Genomic DNA, 20,710 nt, shown 5'->3' with positions numbered 1-20,710 from the left:
ATCATCGGCTAGCTTTTATAATTTTGAAAGTAATGTAGTTTTGTAATTTTAATCCTGGGAAAACCAATACTGAGTAGGTAATGACAAACATGGCGTTGTCCATATAGCCGACAGTTGATCTGGCAAAACAAATCTTGCCCATTAAAAATTGACTCTATTATCTCAAGTTAATTTGTTAAAAATTACTTCAAATAATTTTTTCTAACAAAAATCAACAATATTTTCACGGATAACGGTATTTTGGTATTTTTTCTAATGTCTATGTACAAACCGGTTTGACTGCATGGCTAAAATAGTTTTATCGGGAAATCCGACTTATAAAGGAGGCGAGACATATACGGTCGTCATCAGATCTACATAAAAGGAATAAGTGCATCTGAACTTTAGTCAGATTGATACATTGGAATAAATCAAATACTATCAAATTAGCAAACTGCTTAAAAATGTTCACATGTTCAAATGAATTTAAAGATGGTCTTTGTTTCTCTATTTTTGGTATGTTTTATGTTTTTAGGGAGTTAACTAAATAGCAGAATGTGTCAAGTGTTGTGTGACTGCTATAAAAAGTATCCCGTCCTTTACTTCTGTGTTGCTTTATTCTTTCTGGTTCATCGAGACCATTAGTTCCAGCATGTTACTTTTGAAGGTTGAAAACCACCTAAGACGGTGCTAGTGGGCGTGAGACATTATCTCTCACGGTCAGACTCGAGTCTGCAATTTTCATATACTTTTTTGTTTCACATCTTCCTAGAGGTCATCAATTTTCCAACATTTTTTTCAGGCATACACTTTGTAAAATGCTTAAAAATATGTAACTCATGCACAGCAAAACTACATTTAAACAAATGTTTTATTACATAATTATATAATTATATATATGTCATGAACAATTACATGAGACAAATTATGTACATTTCATGCGATTTGTGTCTGTACATAATGGCAAATGTTTTTCTCGAAATATATAAATAATACGAGGAAGAATCTTCCACCAAAATGTTTATAATATAAATTCCTATTATTTTAGTCCCCATCCCCTCGTTTCAACATTTATTTCTATCTTCTTCAATGTTTTTTTCTCAATGTAAGTACTTGTACCTAAGTTATTCAATGTTTCTTTTTCACAACATTTATTTCTTGATTATCCAATGCTTTTCTCTCAATGTTTTTCACAATGTTAATAACTATATTTCTCTATTTTTATTTCTCTATTTATTTCTAAATTTCTAAATGTTTATTTCTCTATGTTCGCTTTTATATTTCTCAGTGCAGGCAGATATTCTTAAGATACATTGCCTATGCTAAATTTGTTTTGTAGATCTACCTATTAATGAGATCCATATTTTATATTTAGTTGTTTTTTATATAAAAATAATAGCAATTCTTCACCAGGCGTCCGATACACTCATATTGTTCTGACATCGTCGTCTTCATTTCAGATGAAATTTTGGTCAGTAGATATGATGCTTTACTACTTGGAGTAATTTTGTTCTTCTGTTTGTTTTACTCGTAATAGTCCTGGTTTTGGCCAGGAATATCATTGTATTTATAAAGTAAGCCATAGTTATAGTGTAGTTCTTCGATGATAAGGTATTGTGAATGTCTTTTATTCTAGTCGGAAATCTTTAGGAATACACGTATAGACTTGAATCTGAAAAAGAAAATCAAATCGTTTGTACTAAATGTATATTTACTATGATACTATATCAGTAATTCCACATTTTAATAACAAGAACGTAAACGTAGTCTTGGATATCATTTGCTTTAATAATTTTCGAAATTCGGCATTATGAATGACCTTTAAAATAACTCATTCAATTTTCATTTAACTCAAAACTATGTCTATGCATGTGATTCAATTATCTTCATAATATATTATATTGTAATATAATGGTCTAAACAACAATGCATGTTGTAAACATAAATACTGTACCTGATATCTTTGAATGAAATGATTTTTAATGAAAATATCTATAAAATATTTTTGAAGTAGTTCGTGTTCATTACGGGTTTACAATTTGCAAGACATGTATTTAATAAAATGTATAAACACTATCTGGGAAGCTGCATTCCCTATCACTTGTCAAATTAATTTGGTCTATTCTTATAAAAACTGCCAGTTTTTTTAAATGAAATTCTGTACTCATACCGAAATTACATGTAGTATGTAAAACATAAAACATACATCTTCTCTATGTTTATTCAAAAGATGTTTATTATTTACCAGTTGTTCTTATTTTCTTCAAATATCAGATTTGAGCATTACATATCATAAAATATCAGCGGTGTTAACGATGACTTTAAGTTTCATGAATAAACCAAAGGTATTTATTATAGATATATATCATATAACACAATTAATAACTGACAACAGAAGTTAGCTAATCTTATATCTGTACACAAAATAGGCTCCAGCCAGGTTGTCTGTCTAGTGCGGGTCATTGTGGTCTTCATGTGTGTGGGATAGATAATTATTTAATATTAATGATCTTATAAAATAGACATTTGTGATATTTTGTTTATATCCTCGTATATCATATATTTAAGGTCGACCACTTGTAGCTACTAATTGACATTTTGAGACATTTTCTTCCCCTTAAATATTGATTTAATTGGGTTATATATTTTAGGAGCAGACAGATAATTAATATCAAAACATATTGACCTTATTTCGTATATGTCCTAATTACATAATATAACATAAATGCACAGATGTCAACATACAGAAAAACTGTATTAGCTATTGTTTTAAGCATTTTTTGTATAGTAACTGTGAAGTAATCGCACGGTCAGTGGTTACGAAAGCAAATGCCCGGCTGTAATACTTGTATAGGACAAGTCAATTCTTGGATCTCCACACTAGGAAACTCTTGGTCATGTCCTTAATTCAATGCCATTTTGATTATGTTTGTTCTTTTTGGTACCCAAGTTTGACTCAGTATTGGAAGAAAAGGCTCCAAACAACCCAGAATAAATTGGTTCGTTTTGTTTTGAATAAGGACAGCAGGTCACATGTTGGGCCAGAGCAATTTAAGGTTCTTAACTGGTTACCGGTCTCCAAAAGAGTTGATCAGATAACTCTTTGCCATGTCCATAAAATAAAGTCTGACACAGCACCAAAATACCTTAAGGAGCATTTTGTACCCCTTAATCAGGTCCATGACCGCTGTACCAGGTCCAGAGTGTCTGCACTTTCATCATCAGATTCCTGTGTAAGCTATTCTTTTAGTGACACAGGACGATTTTCTTTACCAAAGGTAGGAAGCTTTGGTAGAAAATCTTTTGCTTTTAATGGTATTTCACTATGGAACGGCCTTCCTCAAAATCTTAGAAATATTCAATCTTCCCACACCTTCAAGCATGCCATCAAAGCCCATTTAATGGCCAGTTAATTTTAGTTTTTTTTCAATAGTATTTGAATCTTTTAATTGTCTTAATAGAGTCCCAGATTTTACTTATTCTTAAGTTTAAGCACAACACACATATGTTGTGTCCTTTAGTAATTTACCCATTTTTAGCTTGCACCTTTAACGTCTTATAATATTTTTATTAATTTTTTACAGTTTGACTGACAATTTCTGTGATGCACTATTTCATGATTCATTGATGTGACTAACTGTGATTTTAATGTGATACAAACTTGGACTGTGATATATTGTGATCTCAACTAAATTATTGCAATTTATGCCTTATTAGTAAAAGAATTTATTTCAATTTCATACAAATTAACATGACTTTCTGTGTCATGCCTCCAATGTCAGGGACCACAATGGAAATAAGAGGAATCCTTTCCTCTTTTTTGTGTTATCCCTGGTATTGGTGGGCACTACATGGCTCATATATTTATATTTTGTCGTATACTTATGTCATGTGATATTTCTAGTCTCTTTAATATTTTGATTATTGTTATATGTATTGTATCATTATGCATCATTATGTCATTGCCATGTCATGTACACTTTTACCGAATACAATTATTATTATTATTATAAAATTATTATTATTATTATCAACTTATCATTATTCATTGGAAAGTCGCCTATTGAACAGGTAAAACAATATTGTCAGACCAGCTGTGTACGAAAAGTTTTAATGAGGTTAATATAAAAAAATAATCAGAACAAAAGAGTAGATGCAATATGGGAAGCTAGTTACGAGTAACTCGTGTATGAAAACTTACGTCAACCATAGCTCCACGGTAATTTCCGTACATTGGACAGTGTCCCAACTCGAGGGCAGCATCTCGGATTTCTATCAAGCCTACAAGAAACAAGAAGTTCAGCAATGTTACCCAAAATAGGTTCTTGAAAAATAAAAGTATACTGTTATTTATCATATACAGACAGACAGACAGACAGACAGACAGATAGACATCAATCAGGCATTTACCCATGCATATCCACGATTGCACTCGTTCATGTTAAAGAAGTGTTTCCTTTTTTAGTGTATAAAAGTTATTATCGCTTTAATTTTAAAATGTCAAAACACTGTTGCATTGCTTACATTTTCCTGAATGTTAACCACAGTATATGATATTAAACTATATCAAACCTTGATTTACTCACATTTTACATATTGTTTACGAATAAAAATGTCCTAACCTTAAGTTAGATATAAGATTCATTGTGACTGACTGACATTTACCTATATGCTAGCCAATAAACAAGTAAAATTATTTCGATGATAAAAAAGTACACATAATAAGATTTAATATTTATATCCTCGCATCATACAAACTTCAAAGTTTTATCGTGACACTTTGTCTCATATTTATTATCATCCGTCTTAAAACTGACCAAGGATGTTATTTCGCAGACACAGTTTATTTTTTCACTCAAAACCTGTCAGTCTGCATAGGCGGGTCTGTTATATTTAAATGTCAATTTAACTATCCAGGAGTTGTTTTGTGTGGGTGTTATGTATAAGGGATGTTATGCTATTAGCTGTTTAATTTCACTGACATATTCATATTAGTTTTTCATCTCATTTATATAATTAAATTATAGTTAGTCGGCAGACTTTGTCTAAGTATTTGCTCTAGTTATCTTCAATGTCACGTATAAACAATATACATATTAATGTCTGGATACTTATTTTTTAAAGTTTTACGTCGTATTAGGTACGCTTATTACTTTAGGAAGCGTTTTATGCATTGTAAATATTAATTTACATGGTTTAAAGGCACTCTACCATGTATTTTTTGACATGACCGGACAGAAAATACTTTCTTAAGATTTGTGTATAACTTGATATAGATCTGTAACTTGATATAGATCTGTAACTTGATATAGATCTGTACTAAATTTCAGATCATATTCTCTCATTCCGTTTCCCATGGATAAATTAATTTTATTCTGCAAATTGACCCCTAATTGAGAAGGTTGCAACACTTTATACTCAAATCGGCCCAAAAGTCGTATATAAATCAAATACTAAATCAAGTACTGCTGGTAACTAAGTATATATCTTTTGAGTAGTTTTTCATATTACGAGCGCACGTATAACGGTTATAGTCCAGTAAACGGAAACGCTAGCCCCATCATGTCACAAAATATCTAAGTACTGTCATTTATGTGAACTACATACTATGGACTACTACAGGAACAAAGTTGCATGTACTGACTTCAGGCATTATCATGATAATTTGCATTTTACGTTGACGATTTCGGATTATTGAAAAATACCCCGCAGCTGCATATATTATTGCTATGACATACTGTTGTTCACATTTATAAGTTTTAATGACATATTAACTTATGAAAGATTTTCAAATCTATTGACCTCAGTGGAATACCTTTACGCCAAATCATGACCTAAAAATAAAAGTTTGTAAAAGTTTAATTAATCGTTTTAATACTTGAGTTTTTAGTATTTTCAGATTTTTCGGTTTTAGAAAAACGAAACAAAAACTGTCATCGAAAAATCAATCAATCAATCAATCTCAACTCTATATTCAATTAAATGCAATTGCGGCAAAACTACAAATGCATATCAAATCTACACCTTTAACATTATTCATTAAATTATATCTCAAAACTGGTGATGAATTTTTCACGAGTTTGCATGTTTTTGCATTCATACTTTATCTAAATCATACTGTGTTTACAAACCATGTGAATATTTCATTTTGCACATCTGTATTTGCATATATCAACTGTATTTATGTTTAGGCGTAGTGCTTATTTGTAACAAACCAAATGAATAATGTCATTTTTTTCATACATCTGAATTTCTGAAATACTCAAACTTTTCATTTCATATTTCGAACGAACAGACAAAAAGTATTCGTAGGTCTTTTTAACTTGTGCATATGTTTCATGACAAAGTGTTAAAAGAAAACATGTTAAGAGACGTGAAATTGTATCTTAAGTTGTCAAAAGGAAAGCAAAATATTTATTCAGATAGAGAAATATTGTTAATGTTATTGTTGTGTAGACAAGAATGGAAAACCGAAAAATTATTCAAATATTTAAAATGATTCTGTCAAAAAAAATCTGGAAACAAAGTGATCCCTTGGAAGCATTAATCACAACAAAATTACAAATGAACATCAAAGACATGTCCTTTGAATAAGCAATGGGTATTTTTGTTTTTGGCATACTCGGTTTGGTAGATTTTCTTAAATAAACAATATCGGTGCAACATCTTTCTCGCCCCTAGCACTGCTTTAAGGAATGTATATTTACTAAATAAATAAGAATAAATTATACGAAGAGCAAAAACAACGAAAATTATAATAAATAAAGAGAACAATTCATTATACAACACGGTTGAATTGAAAATGATACAATTCATTAGGTGTACAACTTGACAAAGAACATTTAGCAACATGTATAGAATGTCACCATTAAATGTTGTATGATTATAAATATGATTGTTTTAACTGTTTGTTTAAATTTTCATCCGGACTTTTGACGGATGTTGTTGTATTAAGCTGATCATACAGGACTACAGTGATTACAGTAAAAACGACCTCTAGCTTTTTTTGTTTTGAAAAAAAATCTGTTTTTTTTCAAACTATATATATCAGTGATTTTATCTTGGAAAATGCATCATAGTACTGGTAAGCCTTCTCCAAACAGCGTCACAAGAGCTATTTATAGAGGGCGTTTCTAATAACAGAAGATCTGAAAACGAATCGTCCGCTTTACTTATAAACGACAGGTAGATTAGAGGTATCGAGTGGTTTTCTATTTCATTCTATACCTTCAATCATTTGATTTGCCAGTTACATTTATATGAAACAGTTTATCTAAAGACAACATATTTAACCTTAGAAAAGCTGAAGGCCGCTTTAACTAGCTTTACTTGGTAAAAAAGAGGATAAAATGTTTCACTTTTCATTATGTGCCATGAGTAATTCAATCAAGGTAGAAATTAGTCTGCAATTTCTACCGATCATATTTCTGTTTCCAATGCTGGCAATAGATCTTTCCGTTTCCCTTTGTGTTACTGTATCAATAAGGCCAACTTACCTTGTGCTGGCGTAGATTTAATCTCCCCTCCTATGATACCAAGTAGATGAGGATTTTCTCTAGAAACATATCTTCTAACTCCATTTACTATACCAATAAACTCCTGACCGTCGTAAATATACGTGACATCATTCCACTCATCTGGCTATTTTGGAATAGATAATTTTATTGTTGAAGTAACTATATGTAATAAATTATTTATCGATGTATTATTTGGTAGACGGCTACTTAAAGTGTATATGAAGACACTCTAGTGATTGTTTAAGTCGATTTTAATGTTACTTTTTATTTGGAAATATATTTTAAATGATACCTTAAACAATTGCCAAGCAATTATGATAATGTCACGCTAAGATTTATTTAAATTCTCACTACAAAGTTTTATAATTTCTGATTTCGTTTTCCTCATTTTTTATGAAAACAATATTTGCTAATGTAATCGTTAGGAGGGTATTTTTATTTCTTAAGTGATTTTTACTTTTGTGGTAAACCTTTGTTTACTTCACGAACTATGTGCACTTAACTAACCATTGCAATGCAACATCGACATACGCCGAAATGTTCATACAACGTTTTAATATAAACAAATGTTGAATAAAATAAAATGCACGAAAACGTCTTGATATTTGAGTGACATAGTTCAGAAATTTGACGTCATTAGAACATTAAGTGGCAAACGTAACACATTTTGAACGGTAGTAGTCAGTAGCATAAAATCGAGAGATCGTTAAAATTTGCCTCGCGAGTGGGGGGGGGGGGGTAATCGTTCAGCTACATACGTGAAGATTGAATAAAGAAGGGGTGGACGGCATTGAATCGGTCACTTGTCACTCGTTTTCAGCTGGCGAAAATGATTAGAAGACAGCAAACTCGAACTCACATACAGGGAAAGGCGAAAGAGAATCGGCAAATGGACGGAAAGTTAGTAACGTCAATAAATTATTGCAAAGGCGCTATAGGAGGATTGGCAATACACACAGTCCACGAGCTGCCCGGTATGTTAAAAGTTGGCATGGACTCGACGTATTAAAATGTGTTCAAATTTTTTTTATTTTATATATCTGGTTATACGTTTTTCCATTAAAGAATGTAATAACGGTACACAGTAATTATTAGTATTACTTTCCTCTCCCCGATTTTGTTCAGTAAAAGAGAATATTTTTAATTGATAAATACTTAACTGTACATAAACATATTGATTTAAGGTCTCACTATCCATTTCATAACTGATACCATAGACTATTAATTTTATTCATGAACGATTTTTTCTCGCATTATCATTCATTACTTTTAATAACTCTTAATTAAACTCATTCAAACTCTTAATCTCATTTTCACCAATATGGCTTTTTCAATATATACGATGTTATATGTTTGATTTTATATGGCATTTAAAAGCGCCACATTGAAAGGTCTACAAATAGATGTGTAATATAGTTGAAGAAATGAAACAGTGGCGAGGTTTCAACATTAGCAAGGTTCACTTGACTATAATATATACATGTATAACTAATAGCATATAACATACTTACATTAACTTTGAATCTTAATTCTTTCCCAGTATCGTTTACAGTTTGTAGCATGAGTATAACTTCGTTCAACACATTGTCGTATATTATTGCTACAGACGGCGTATTTAAATCACAGTTACTGATAAGTGGTTGTAATCTGTCGCCCCCAACACCGGGTCGAAATTGTACTTTCAACATCATATGATCCCTAAGTAAATATATATAACTCGTTGTAATACAAATATAATTAGTTAGTAGGTACTCTTATCTTTCAAGACCACATCTAACGTATAAAAAAATATCAAATTTGCTTTGTAAAAATGTAGATTTAAAAGAAGCTATAGGTTGTAAAAGTATTTAATATTTCTGTTTACCTGAAATCATAATTTTGGTATCTCCAGATTGTTAGTTTGCCGTCTCCTCCAAATAAAGCAATTCCCGCAATTGCACTTGTAGTATTTGTTATTTCAACATTTTCATTACCTATTGGTAATCGGTTTAAAGAGGAGTCCTCAACAACTCCATTATTAAAGTCCATGTGAACCTCAAGACAATCTCCTAAATGAAAGAAAATGAGCAAAATAAACTCTTCATATCAAATGTTAATTGTTCATTAGAAGATATCTTTATATCATACATGGTTGCCTTTACTTTTATTAAAATGTGATTGTTTAAAGATCCTGTAACACATTATTTTTATGGTTTTATATACAAATTATGATGCTCAAATTAAGATTTATCGATATTGTAAGTTTCAAAAAACATTATTTATAAAGATATTACCGAATTTAATATTTAATGTTAATAAAGGGAGGTAATTAGAATTTAGTTTTCTATAAATTCTAAGTCAATTTTTCCAATAAGAAATGAATGCATATAATTTAATGATTACCTTAAATATGTACAAATATTTGCAATACATATTTTACATATTCTTCCATGTTTGAAAATTGACAAATTTGCATAATTACATACATATATAGTTCAATGAAGAGTGGTATGCAATCTCAGGGGCCTCCGTGGCCGAGTGGTTAAGGTCGCTGACTTGAGATCACAGGTCCCTCACCGCTGTAGGTTCGATCCTCACCCGGGTCGAAATCTTTCATGTGAGGAAGCCATCCAGCTGGCTTACGGAAGGTCGGTGGTTCTACCCAGGTGCCCGCTCGTGCCTGAAATAATGCCCGAAGGGGCACCTGGGGTCTTCCTCCACCAATAAAGCTGGAAAAAAAATCGACGAAAAAATCTCGGCGGGACGCTCTAGGATGGCCCGACTTGAGTGTACGGTCGCCCATATGGGCTTTCCGGCGGCGACCTTAAATAAACGCATTAAGAAAAATATGCAATCTCAATTACAAAACATACAGGATCTTTAATGATAAAAAAGTCGTCAATAATGTGGAAAACGCTTAGGAAAAGTGTTAAAGAAACTCATTTATTAATATATTTACCGTGATCAGATACTCGAATTGAACATTCGCATGTCATCTCATCGAAGGCACTGCCAAGAGCACATCTAAATCGGTGTTGGTTTATTCCGTCTTTATATACAAAATAGTATTCGCTTGTTGGATCGGGTTTAAATCGACAGTCATGGATGGGCCCCAATACCCCCATTCTACGTGCTGGTACCGGTTTGGCCTGCATCGACGCTCCAAGAGATTTACCGTTCACATCACCAGCACGACCAAATACAGCAAATCTACTACCAGAGGTAAATAATGTAGCTTCCATTGGTTGTTTCTTAAGAGCGCTGTTAAGACCTAGAATTGTTGCAGTGTCTAAGTTTCTCTGTTCAATATTTGTCGCTGACATACCTGTCCGGCCAGAGTTTGAACTTATGTCCTGAAATGTTTGACCACTTTCTATTGAACCTGTTGCAGTGTTGGAAAATTGGTCAGTATTCATGCTGAATGCATTATTAATATTCCCATTGATTGCAATTCCCATATTTTGCTGCCCTTGACCAGTATTTCGTTTGCCTTGTACCAAATTACCACCTAAATCACTATTTCGATTTCCGCCTATTGCTATACCTAGACGTTTTGATAATAAGGCACCTTGCCTGTTTGAGCCCATTCCTCTTGCAACTGCAGAACCTTGAATATCTTGCAGGGTTATTTCACCTGTAGATGACTTTCGTGAATCAGATTGCATATCTGCAGATTGTCTATTGCTCAGAATTTGCGAGTCTAGTGAGCCAAGTCTAGAAGGACGATTGTTCAGCAATTGGGAATCTATAGTTCTTAAATTTAATTGATTATTTCTATTTCTTTCTAAAGATCCCAAGGAAGACATACGATTGTTTGACATATCTGAATTAAGTGAAGCAGGTGTTCTTATTCCATTAAGTTGATTGTTTCTCAATTGTGTTTCGATTGACTCTAAGCTGACAGGACGATTATTTGCTAAACCCGATGAAAGAGATCCAGTTGCTGTCTGGTGACTGTTAGACTGTCTTGTACCGGCATTATTCATTCTTGATTGAAGAATACTGGTCATTTCCGAATCAAGTGATCCAAGATTAAATTGTCGATTGTTAACATTGTTAAGTGATCCTACTCTGCCAATTCGGTCAAACTTACCTTGAAGATCAATTGATCCAGTGGATGATTGTGCTGATTCAGTCATTGCCTGCTGGTTGCTGATCTGTTCTCTTGTCAAAGAACCTGCACTTGACAAAACGGAAGGCTCTCCTAGACGCATACCATTTGCAGACAAAGTTCGTAAATCATTTGTGTCAATTGGAAGACGTTGCACTGAATTAGGTCCGGTAAATTCAGGGATAACCCCATCGGAAATAAGAATAGATCTTCCAAGCTTAAATGTATTCATTTCATTTTGGATTTTTTTACCTGCTTCCCCAAGCTGACCGTTTGACTGTGTCTGTGGATCAGTACTCAGACGATCTTTCAGTGGAAGAGAAACCGAGTTGACAGAAATTCCATTTCGATTTAAAACAGGAACGCCTTCGATACCAGTCTTCTGCTTTTGTCTGAAAGTATTAGCAAAAGACGAGGTTTTCTCTGCAGTGGCCTGTGTCCCTACAAACTCTTGGAGGCTTTGTTGCCCAATATCGTTCACGCCATTTACCCTCGAATTGATAGTACGTCTAGCTGAGTGTTGTCTTGAAGAACGAGGGACATAATTTCTTATTGTAACAGACTTGTGACCAGTCATTCCTGGAGCTTCAAATAAAGTGGCTGATCTGAGGTTGTTTTTCCTTGCCAAAGGAAGTCTTAGATTTTGGTTAGTCTTGTCAACATTTCTGGTGTTTGTGTTACTTGTAAAACCGGACATTCCTCTTCTAGATATAATTGATCCTTGATTGATTTTACCCGTTAACGGCTTGGTCTCACCTGTACCTATAACATTTTGTGTCAGATAACCTACATTTATTCCGTTTTGTTTAGAATTTGGCTCATGTGAAACCTTTGCCATTAATTGTTGCCACTGTCTTGGATTTAGCTGTTGTTTCCTAGTGTAGATATCTGCGACTCCAAATTTATCAACGGTTTGTGCATCATTTTGACGACCTGCAATGATTATTTTGTCTGTGTTAGGACTAAAATTGGACATGTCTGAACCAAGAGGAACAATTTGTAAGCTTTTATTTCCACGATTCAGAGTTCGAGTTGGCTTAGAATGCTGTAGGAACGTTGTCATAAAATCTACAGCAGGCTCTCGAGTAATGCCTGATTTTTCAAGAAACCTTTGAGTCAAAGAATTTGATGAAGAATTTTCGACAGTGCCGAAAATTGATCCAACAATTGGTTGAGATGTAAATTGTTCAGGCGACAGGCGCCCTGAGCCCTGGTTTGCAGCGCTGTGAATATCAAGTGCAACAGCGACCTCGTTTGCTCTCATATTAGTATCTTTACCCAAATCGGTGAAGATTGCTCGATCAACAACAATTGAGGGAAGAGCCGATTGAGAGTTAAAAGATGAGATTTTTGCATTGTGTTGCCTATGAGAATTTTCTGCTAAAAATGTTGGCCTTACTGGCTTACCGAAATGTTCGGTCGATCTAACAAAGTTTGATTGCTCCCCAGAAGAATTTAATGTATTAACCAATGAACTACCAGATATGCCCATATTTCTAGCTGCTTCATCATTTTTTACATGTTCATTGAATTGACGTACAATTGTGGAACCATCACTAGAAGTTACTTGATTGTGCAAGTTGCCAATTCTATTTAGTAATGCTGCATTACTAATTCTTTCTGTGTTAAAATTCCCTTGGCTTAAAAGATTATCCTGTATATGTAAAGAGTTTTGTGGCACTTCCAAGGAAACTTGATTAAATTTGTTTCGTGTTTGATCGAGCCTATTTTGTTTTTCTGATAGCGTAACTGAGTTAATTGTCTGAGGTCTTACACTTTCCTTTAATACAGTTCTATCTTGAGTGTTTAAAGAGATGGTGCTTGCTGGGTCTTCATATGGAGGTGGAATGAAAGATGTCATGTCTACTTTAACAAGTTTCGGAGTTTCTGTTCTGGGCTGTATTCGGTCAAAATTTATCATTTCATTAGATTTAAAAGCACTGTCAGGCAAAGATATACTTTGAATATTTGAATTCTGGCCAGTCATTTCAGATCCCAATGCAATACCACCTACATTTGAGTTAAATGTTGATGACGACTCTAAACTGCCTGCATTTATTATTTTAGAGTTTGGTTGACCCGCTCCAATTACAAAGCTTCCACTAGGAAAGTCACTACTGCCAGACACGCTTGAAGATTCTTGAATTGAGCTTGAACTTAACTCTGTTGTGTCCGATGTTAATGATAACGACGGATCATTGATAGCATTCGCATTCACAGTCAGGCCACCTCTTGATGTTCCGGTAAAAGCACCAGCCATGTTAGTTAAAGGAGCACCACTGAAACCGGACATACTTATACCAACCCCATCTGTAATAGTATTTTCTTTGTTATTTACCATATTAGATGATGCGTCAACTGTATTAAATGTATTAATGTTATAATTATTTCCCAAAACCGAAAGCTCTTTATTATGCTTATTAGATAAGTTAGAAGCTTCAGTTATTTTCTGCTCATTTGTTGTTAGTCTGTTATTGTTATTAGTCATTTTTGATACTTTTACACCAGCAGAGCTTAGATTGTCAATTCCCACCGTATTACTTTCAAGGTTTTCTTTCGAAGATTTCTGCTTGTTCTTGAAAGATTCAAGACCAACATATTGATTAACCTTGTCTATCGCCAACGTGTTAGCATTGCTACCACCATTTACAAATGATACACCAGAACTTGTATGGTCATTTTTCATAATTGATGATGTACGATCACTCGAACTCAAATTTGATGTCGAGCTAAGAGATGTTCCCCCACCAGAATTAAGATGTAAAGCTCCCTTTGGATTAACAGAGTCTGCACCAGAACCACCAACAACAGCAAAAATACCAGTACTGCTAGCAGATGTTTTAATTTTTGATTTGTCAGAAACGACCTCTCCCATAATATTTATAGGAGGCTCCAAATGGAGAGGCTCTCTACCATGTAAAACACTACTCATATCCAAAGTAGCTGGTATACCTTCGCTCAGCGTAGCATCCATTGCAGTAAGACTGCCCTCAAAAGGATATATACCTGATGTGTTAAGCTCATTCAAATGAGATTCGTTTTGATTTGCCGTATCTGTTACAGTCGCTATATTTGAATCAGCAACAGAAAACATAGGGTCGACTAACGGCAAGGACAGCTGCTGATCATTAATATTACTTAATGTATTATCAACAACTGTGTCAGAGACTCCTAAAATGTTTGCTGTTCTATCGCTAATAGATTGAATTGAATCTACTCTAGGTGAACCAAGTAATGTATCTGTGGCCGTATTAAACCCTGTACCTGAAACTAAATACGATTTCTCCCCGCCACCTAATTGAGACCCCGTATTAACATTATTAAAACTGCTTAAACTTGAACCTCCGTCACTATTAACAGTGCCTAACAGTCCGTTTATAGAGCTTCCAGTGTCTGAAGAGCCGGTTCTTATACCAATCCTGGAATCAACGTTGACGAAAGAAGGTTCATTTGCAGATAGGTTTTGGTCATTTGTTATTACCGTTTTTGGAATGATACTTGGCGGATGTATATCTGTCTGTACCGTCGATATCTTATTGGTGCTCTGAAAATTATTTTCCTTGATACTAGACTGAATATCGTTATTAATTGACGGAAGGGTAATTCTCCCGATTGTTTGGCCGTCCATCAATGAATATTTGCTATTCTGACCACTTGTAAATGTGTCTGTTTGGCTAGATGTATCTTTGGCCCTATTTCCGACAATTGTCTGCGATTGTTTGTTAATGGTGTTGGTAATTCCAGTCGTAAATGTAGATGGACTTTTTGTATTTCCTGCAGTATTAAATACGGTATCTTTCGAATTCATATTTACAGTATTTGGTATTGTCGTTTTTAACTCATGATTTGCACCGATATTATTCGCTTTGTTGTCCTGATTTAAGATTGCACTGATGCTTACAGTTGGTTCTCCTATTGAATTAATGCCTATTGTTGTTCTAGCTGTATCTGGAATTGTTTGACCATTCAAGGAATGCATATTTGTACTACTGCTATCTATAAATTGTCCTGTACCGAACATTGATTGCTCGTTATTGTTGCTGTTCAATCCAACCCTTGCACCAATGCCTAATGTTGGACTGATTGTACCAAACATTGAATGCTCGTTTGAATTCATACCACTTATACTGTTTCCTGTGCTAAACATAGATTGCTCATTTACATTCTGATTTGATTGTATGTTTGAACTTAAACCTCCTGTGGTACCGACTCCAAACATTGATTGATCATTTGAGTTAATGCTTTTTGAATTTCCACTTGTATCCATCAGTGATTGTTTATTTGAATTTAAGTTTATTGAATTAACACTCGAATCAAACATTCCCCGTTCATTAGAGTTAATGACTTTGGTATTAGAATTAGTCCCAAACATTGATTGTTCATTCATATTTCCTGTTGACTGTGTGTTTGTGTTTATCCGGTCTCCTCCTGTCAACGCGCTTGTACTTAGCATCGATTGTTCATTTGAAGTCGTCATTGATTGTTCACTGATATTTACTCCCCCCGAAATACTTTTTGGAAGCCCAGACACTGTCGGTTTGCTAGTAATAAATATTGACGGCATACCAATGATGTTGTTATTAAAAGTATTTTCAAATTGACTACCACTTCCAATTGTAGACTTTCCTTGTGTCGTTGGTTTGCTACTTCCGGTATCAATAAGTGTGTCATACATTGTTTGTTCATTTGTTGTTTGTGTATTCTGGCTTGATGTCATGGTAGAAAATATTGAATCACGATTCGTATTGCTTCCAGCAGAATTAAATTCAGAAGGGTAATCTCTGCCTGAAGTTGTTCCTGTTCCATGAAAATCTATAGCGGAATTATTTGCAAATGTCATTGAAGACGGTCCGGCTTCTAACATTATATCAAAATTTGTACTTTCTTGCGTGCTTGACGTGGATGATGTACTTGAGCTTGTGCCGGAACTAGAAGGAAACATATTTGTAATGGAAGATGGAGTATCAAATGGAGGAGGTAAAAAGCTACTCATGTCTACGGCTGTACCTTGTAGAGCAGACTGCAAAGCTGAAATTTCAGATGCATGTCCAGTACCAGGATTGAAGCTAAAGAAAGAAGGGTTACCGTCAGGACCAATTTGATTCATATCTGCAACACCGATGATATCCGTCGGATCAATAGTTATTGTTCCATCAAGAGATGGTGTATGTGCAGCAGACGAACCTGAACTCGAAGACAAGTCAATTGTAGGTGGATTATTTGGGATTGGAACTCGAACATGATGTCCAACATTACCAAGAGCAGTGAAGTCCTCATTTTGCAGCATGTACTTTTGATTAGGATCAGTGGATGAGGTAGAGGATGTGGTATGAGCTGGAATAACAACAGGAGATCCAGAATATAACTGATTGCCGAAAAATCCTGGTAGATATATTGTCTGACCATTAGCCACACCTGCGATGCGTGATGCGTCAATCGGAAACATATCGTGTGCGGTGTTGGTACCAAGCACGGGAAAGCGGTGGATATTAAAACCGCCACCTGGAACATACACATTTATACAAAAGCCTGACAGAAAGCTTTGCGCAACCTCAAAGTATTAACCGATTAAAGCTTTGCATATACAGATTAAAGCTTCACAAGCAACAACAAAACTGTGTATTACATGAACCTAGGTTTTTCAGCAGGTAAAAATCTTGATAGTAGTTAACTATTTTTTGTTGTTGAAGAAATGGGGTTATCCATTAATAATCTAAAATATATTTTGAATTTTCTTAATACTAAAATACATTTTTATCTGTATGATTTATAGGGTTACTAAAAGTTTAAATGATCATTTCTAAAGGAGAACAAATGTTATTGTTTTCAGAATTGCTATTTGATTTCCGTTTGCATTAAAATTGATAGCTTTTTTAATTTAAGATAAAAAAATCATAGATCTAATAATGTATACTTTTATTTAAAGTTTTTTCCCCTTCGTATTACTTAAATAGAGATAATACATAAATCCATAAGCTCGTCAAGACGATTTATTTCACTTTAGAAATAATAAACTCTGCTGTCAAAATATCTATAAAAAGATATGAGATACGAAAGTAGCGAAATATACCATTATTTGACGAAATTAACCGAATTTACACAAGCTTTAAATGGGAAAAGTAACTCAATGATCGATTCATGCATATGATAAAGTGACCTGTTAGAATATTATACTCTTATTATTGAGTGAATACACAAATGTTATAAAACTGGTTTATTATATAAATCACTGACATATATAATAATATATATTTATTTATATACAATATGCAAATATAAAAAAGTCATTCCTGATATAGTTTATATATACAATGTATACAGTTTATATTTTCTGAATAATATGACATTTTTTCTGTGTAACATTTTAAGAACCTTGTTGTAGAGAGAGATGGCGTGACTGTGATGACCGGACAAGGCTTGCATGAGGAACCTTTGATCCTTACAAAACTTTAAATTCTTTATATCCAACTCAACCTCAAATATTTATAAAATATCTTTTTGTAGATGTCGTGCCATTTTTTGTTTGTTCAAATTAATATACAGTAAAGCACGATGAACCGGTTGATTAATGTGTTACTAATGATGGATGTACCTAGCAGGTCAATACTTAATAAAATTCAATATTGTTTCATTTGAGTAATAAATGTTTCTGACATGCTTTTTATCAATGATTTTTTCATTACTTAATATTAAATTTAAGATTGATGAGCTATAATTAAAACTAGCAATAAGTATTGAACTCACATCGAATTAACTAAATGGACAAGTGGATTATATAGATTTGCCTTAACAAAGATAAAAAAAGAATTATACTCAAATGAAATGGATCAAATGTATTGCAAAGGTACATTTAATAGAACATTTTTTCAACAAATCCATGTTTCCATAGTTACAAAATGAGTCTTAGCATTAGTAACAAAAATACATTGACACAAGTACTAATTTGTAAAACAACAATGTATTTGTAAGTGAAAAGCATTTAGTATATTCAGGTGTACTTAAACAACAAATATTCGAATAAGTATGACCCGCAATCTAGTGTACTAATTGGAATAGGTTAGTAACGTAGATAACAAAATATTTCGTTATTTTGTGCGTAAAACATTTAACAACACAATACAAGATCCCAAATTGTGTTTTAAAAAAAACTGGTACAGGTTTGTTATGGCTACAACATTTACCTATAATCACATTTAACAGTCAACCTGATGTAGACGAAATAAGTCACCATTGCAACACTTGCCTTGATTAGTAACTATTTTTAGATCATTGTTATAAGATTATATGTATATACTTAAAACATAGATTTCACGGTACAAGGACTTCCACGCACGACAAGTGATTATAAAAAAGCCTAAGCGATAAAATGCCTGTTGTGTACCTTATAAAATGACAATAAAAACTGCAATAAGTAGGAGAATTACCCAAATGCATTCAAGTTACATGTATAATGGTTCCATAAAAGTCACTTGTAAACTAATACAAAAATCATTTTTGACAGGACCCGAAAATGGAAATAGTACAATGTACACACTATTTTATAATTATGATTCTATGTTTTTAATGAAAAAAGTGGGTTCTTTTTTTACGCATTTTGTCCTTTTCAAGTGATTGTTTCATGTTCTTTTTATTATCTTTTTTTTTAAATTGAAAACAACAATGTCTTGTTAATATTGCTCTGTCAAAAATGTTTTTGCAATATGATTAATGATATTACATAAAATTGTCTTTATAAAGTTAGATACTTTATGCATTTTACAAAGAAATTTACGATATATGTCTATAAAAAATAAATTGTAAACAGTATTATTTATCGTTTCAAACTGAAAATACAAGCAGCAATATATCAAGTTTAAATAAAATCGTAATTATCAAAACTTTGCATGTTTAGGGTTGTTATTTAAAATATTTAAATGAAAATGAAAGCAAAATGTCAAGTATGTTTTTGTTGTTTTTAATGAAGGCAAATGTCACAACGTTTCCCTTATTACAGAAGAAAATATGCAATTTGAATCTGCTTTTAAACTTGCAGAAAAATTGTGTTCATTCTATGCTTTCATTAGTAAATGTCATATTTGTATGACAGTTTGCTAGATATTCCATTATGCTAAACGAAAACCTGCAGCATTTCCGTGTATTTAAAACTCTTGGCTAAATAAATACCTGACGATTGTGCCGTGTTCGTGGTCGACGTTTGCGATGACGTAAGAGAAGATGGTTGATTATTAGTTGCCATGGTTAACAGGGGGTTAGGAAGTTCTCCAAATGTTGTATCCATCATAAAATCTCCACCAAGGCCCAGTGAAACACCTTCTCCAACTTGAAATAAACATGTATAACATTAGATTAACATCGAAGATGATTTAGTACTTACTTGTTTGATTGCTTTACTGCAGTTTACTACACATATTAAGCTTCGTTGTAGTCTAAACTCGAATAATACGAGTATTATGTCAATGTTTAGCAATTTTACACATTTTTCTTTTTTATTTTTAAAATCGGGACAATTATGACTGATTTATGAAAACATAGTTTCTGTTTCTATTTTTAAACTTTTACAATAACTTTTCAACAGTATTGTAAATTTTTGTTTTTCTTAAGCGCGCGATAAGATACTGCGCAACATTATGCCGCCCACAAAAAGATCGCGAATGAAAGAGATCTTTCTGAATGCCAAAGAATAACATAGGCATGCGTTTTTAATGTCATGTATAGGATTTTCTATTTAAGAAATATTATTTTCAAATTTGATATTTGAAAATACTTATAGTTGCTATACATGCAGTCCCTTTCAAATTTAAAATTAATATCTTCTGATAGTCTGTCATATCAAAATAATATAAAATATTTTTCTTTGATTAAATTGCTTCATCTTGGCAGATATTCTGAAAAAAATCCTTGTATTTGATCTATCAAAGTTGGAATTGTAAAGATCTGATTGGGTAGTAGATTTTAAATGTGAATGTTAAAATGTACCGTGACAACTATTGAAATAATTCTGTTTCGACTTTTATTTGAGAGATGGCCAATAAAATATGATGCACTGATCAAAATAATAAAATTTAACTCGAATAAACCAACAAAAACAAATAAAACAACAACAACAACAACCAAAAACAAAAAC

General features: G+C 33.0%; 1 protein-coding gene across 1 annotated transcript; it reads right to left on the bottom strand.

Moving 5' to 3' along the window:
- Positions 1-832: 832 nt before the first annotated feature.
- On the bottom strand, positions 833-19,931 carry LOC132746971 (serine-rich adhesin for platelets-like). The gene is made up of 7 exons (XM_060736266.1): positions 19,750-19,931; positions 10,435-16,920; positions 9,361-9,544; positions 9,008-9,194; positions 7,476-7,620; positions 4,181-4,260; positions 833-1,651 (listed from the first exon to the last, which is right to left on the bottom strand). The coding sequence occupies exons 1-7, from the start codon at positions 19,865-19,867 to the stop codon at positions 1,607-1,609; spliced, it is 7,245 nt and encodes a 2,414-aa protein (XP_060592249.1). The 5' UTR covers positions 19,868-19,931; the 3' UTR covers positions 833-1,606.
- Positions 19,932-20,710: the final 779 nt, after the last annotated feature.

Source organism: Ruditapes philippinarum, unplaced genomic scaffold, assembly GCF_026571515.1.
Source record: "Ruditapes philippinarum isolate M1 unplaced genomic scaffold, ASM2657151v2 ctg7665_1_1_1_1, whole genome shotgun sequence".
Lineage (NCBI taxonomy): Eukaryota > Metazoa > Mollusca > Bivalvia > Venerida > Veneridae > Ruditapes > Ruditapes philippinarum.
This window is presented reverse-complemented; position numbering and strand designations above follow the sequence as displayed.